Source organism: Vollenhovia emeryi, unplaced genomic scaffold (genome assembly GCF_000949405.1).
Source record: "Vollenhovia emeryi isolate VEMERY1.0 unplaced genomic scaffold, V.emery_V1.0 DF939144.1, whole genome shotgun sequence".
Taxonomy (NCBI): Eukaryota; Metazoa; Arthropoda; class Insecta; order Hymenoptera; family Formicidae; genus Vollenhovia; species Vollenhovia emeryi.
The window spans coordinates 261,228-265,139 of record NW_011967222.1 but is presented as its reverse complement, the minus strand read 5'-3'; the positions used below and the strand labels follow the sequence as shown (position 1 = coordinate 265,139).

The window sequence follows — 3,912 nt, the reverse complement described above, 5'->3', positions numbered from 1 at the left end:
GCCGCGGAAGAAGTCACGAGCACGGCGAGGAATAAGCCGTGGGGCTGCCTCGCGCTCGCATTTGCCTATGAAAGTTTGCGCAAGCAAACGCACATATTTACCCGATAATGAGAAAGTACAATGTGAAATACACGGATCGGCTGTTAGGGTTCCCTTACCGACAATTATATTTGAGACTGTGTTTATTTTTAACAGAGCCCTTGATTGATATTCGGAGCCTCCCAATTGCTGCCATCCGAGCGCGAACGATTTTGAAGACACTCGCGCTTGCCTGCCTCCGTCTCCTCTCGAATCGCGCTATTAATCACGCACGGAGTCTGCGAGTGTATCACGCGTATTCTCGTATCTAACCAGACAAAGAGAGAGAGAGAGAGAGGGGGGGGGAGGCGAGAGAGAAAGACGGCGGACTTGTCGTACTACGCAGTGTGTTGCGCGTAGAAGGAGGGAGGATGAGGACGAAGGGTAGAAGGAGAGGCCCGGGACCTGCGAGGGAGATGTACAAAGGTGCAGATGACAAAACCGAAGTGCCGGCGTACCAAATGCTTCAATGCAAGCTGAGCGCTCGTCCGAGGCGTACCCGGGTGGAGACCACTTCGAGACGGTCGCTCGCGCGGTTTTTCTCCCCGAGAGATCAAAGAAAGTGATCAAGAGGAGCCGAGAGGTCGAATCGACGATTTTTTTCGTGGTGGAAAAAAAAGAAGGAAAATTTTTCAATCGCGTTTCGGCCGACGCGAAAAGAACGCGGCGAGCATAATAATCGCCGGGCTCGATAGATGAGAGAAGATGGCACATTACGTCGATCTCGCTACGTCCTTTCTTATCCTACTCCTGATGGTCCACCTGGAGCAGCTGGTCCTGCACAAACGAGGTACCGTTCGTAGCTTCCCGAATAACGACTGAATTCTCGATCGAATTGATTCGAAGATTATTCAAGATTATTAAAGAACTGACTTCCGCGCGAGGATTTCACACAAAATATTAGAAGAGACGCACAGCTAATTTCTCGTTCATTTGATTTCGATTTTTCCAATACTTCTTGTCTTTCACCTTTTAACATAGTAATAGAAACATTTTACATACACGGAGAGAATTTTCTTTTACAATTTACCCTGAAAATCGTGGGACAACGTGGCATTTCGGAGACCTATATGAGAGTTTGTGGAAATTTTACCATACGTTCTACTAGTAAAATGTATATTAAGTATAATTAGAGGAAAGTCCTCTATTATGAGTTAGGATTCTAATATAGGAGGTTTTCAACGTCCAAATTCAATCGCAAATCTTTTTTCGCAACGATTACACGATCAAACAATCAATTTTCCACTAAACAGATTTCACTCCAAGGGCAATAAATGCACGGTGGAACCAACAGATGCTGCCTATTAGTTTAGCAGAAACTCCGCTATCTCATAATAGAGGACTTTCCTCTACTAGGAAGTCGTATGTTAAAATTACAAAAAACTGCCACAAAGTTCTTCAAAATGCCATGTCGTCCCACGATCACATGATTTTCAGGATAAATTTTAAGAGAAAATTCTCTCCGTGTAGAAACTGTGTAGTTGAATCGGGATAAATTTCCATCTGTTAAAACATTTATACGGAAATTATTAAATATCATAGAAGAAACTTTCCAAAAGGACTTTGTTTTAATTTAATCCTTAGATTCCTAATTTAAAAAGTAACAATACTTTTTTGCAAAACTTTTAGAACAATCATAAAATGGAAGGTGTTCCCCTTATTTTGCACATAAAAAATATTGGTATAACTTGTAAAGGTAAATCCTCTTATTTTATTTAAAAAAAGTGGTATCAATGGAATCCGGCCTACCTTAGTTAGGAATCTAAGGGTAATTACGTACCGTTTTCACCGAGTAAAATTATCGAGTCGCCAATATTTGCGGTAGACTAAATTTCATTGCGTCACGACGATGCTCGATGTGTATACGAACGTTAAGCAAATCATCCTATTAGTCGGCTCTCCATTGACCTAGGCTTATTTGCGCACGCGGAATACTATGAATTGCGTTCGACACTTGAAAACCTCGTGGCAGTTCCATGAAGTTAAGTTCAATCGCCAATATTCGAAAGATGCCAATAATTGTATTTAAGTGGGCAACATGGGCGCAGGCAAAATGTTTCTTCGGAACGGCGTTACCTTCGTTATTACGAGTATTTTTTTATACATACAAATGTACACCGCGCGAAACACTTTGTCGTGACTCCGCGTGCGGGACGTGCTGTTTTCGTTCGTTGTGTTAAAATGAAGAATTTGTACGTGAGCTTTTATGTTTACTTTGCGGCTCGTATAAAATTCAACGTTAGCTGTCAGAGTGGCCTCGACGCGTTTTATACATTATTGAAAAGGACAAATGGCCGCCCGACGCCCATGGTGGTTTCGTGCACACCGCGCGTAGATTGATGTAAATTAATTTTCGCATTATATGTAGATCGGACGCATTGAGGAACAATTGAGATCGCGAAAGCGCTATTGGAGGGTCTCTAAGCTCTTCGCAGAAACTGTTTGCGCGCTAGATTGATATATTTTAGAGATAAAATTCGCGACTCATGTCTATCAGTGGGAAAACACACGATGTCTAACAGGTTTTGACGCTTTCCGCTCTTATCAATGTGTAAAGCGCATTTTTTTTTCCACCAGCTCCTCGCACATTTCCTCGATAGACGTCTACGAATCTCCTCAGAATTTTTTACGACGGAAAGAGGATTTTACTTCTTTTTTTTTGTCAGGCGCTTTCGTGTCCTCTCCGCTGTAATTTCGTAATAATGCAGATAAGAGATTTATTATAGAATTTTTAAGCGAACGCCGGAAGGATTGGGAAAGTGATAAGTTTGACAAAAATCACACAGAGCATTTGACCCAGATACGCATACCATCTCGTTCTGAAATCAATTTATAGCGTGCAAATATATAAAGGCATTTAAAGATGTTTTAAGAAACCACGCGCATATATTTATCCTCGATTCACTTTGCTGTTTGCAAAGAATTAAAATGTTTTGTATGCGTTTAATTGAATTGAAGTATAGAGAAGTGGCTAGATATACTCGTACATTGTTCATTGAATCAATGCCGGACGCGACGGTATATTAACAATCGCATCTGCTCTTCCGAGCAAATTTACGCGCCTCGCCTAATTTTTATCGTTCGAAACAGCGCTCGTTGTCGAGGGAAGACTGGAGGCACAGTTCGAGAAATGCTGCGACCTTGGCGCCTCTTGGGCCCGAGAAGGTCTTAGGTGCGAGAAGTTCACCGGGCCTGTGACCGGAGTGCCGAGGGTGGAGCAGGGCATGTGCCTGGAGGCTGTGGACATCTGCTGCGTTCGGGCCTACCACAAGCTGCAATGCGAAAAGGGCAAAGCCGACGCGCGCCTGGGTCTGGCCTGCGTGACGAGCGCGACGTCGCAACGCTCGCCGAAGACGCCCGGCCGCGGCGATTACCATCGCGATTGTTGCGAGGGCTGCAAACTAGGTGGCTTTCGCTCAATTTATATCTTATGAATTACTCAAGAATAATTCACGAGCTTCCTCTTTAGCGAAACTCGAATAAGCTCTCGTTTGTATCGATTGTCGCCCTGACGAGCGTTGCGTCAATGCATTATCAGGTATCCTCGCGGGGTCTATGGGTCAAGGATGCTCCCTTAAAAGCTTCTCGTTTGGAATTCCGTGGGATCCCGCGTTCTTGGAATGCTGTCGGGAAGTGGCGCCGAGCTCCACGACAGATCTTACGAGTGAATTACCAAGCGAGAGCTCGAGCGAAACAGACCTGGACTCTTCGTCATCGCCGACGTCCTCGTATTCGCCACCGTCGTCTTTTTCGCCTACAACATCTTTGTCTACTTCATCGAACGATCCGTCCTCCACATCGCCGGATGATCCGTCCTCCACATCGCCGGATGAT

General features: G+C 44.4%; 1 protein-coding gene across 1 annotated transcript in view; it reads left to right on the top strand.

Annotated features, from left to right (window-relative positions):
* Positions 1–427: 427 nt before the first annotated feature.
* LOC105566608 (fibrillin-1-like) overlaps positions 428–3,912 on the top strand; it is an 18,708-nt gene continuing 15,223 nt past the window's right edge. The window contains exons 1-3 of the mRNA XM_012020752.1: positions 428–868; positions 3,169–3,483; positions 3,617–3,910. Of these exons, the coding sequence (XP_011876142.1) occupies positions 784–868; positions 3,169–3,483; positions 3,617–3,910 (694 nt within the window). The 5' untranslated portion in view covers positions 428–783. The remainder of the gene's footprint in view (positions 869–3,168; positions 3,484–3,616; positions 3,911–3,912) is intronic.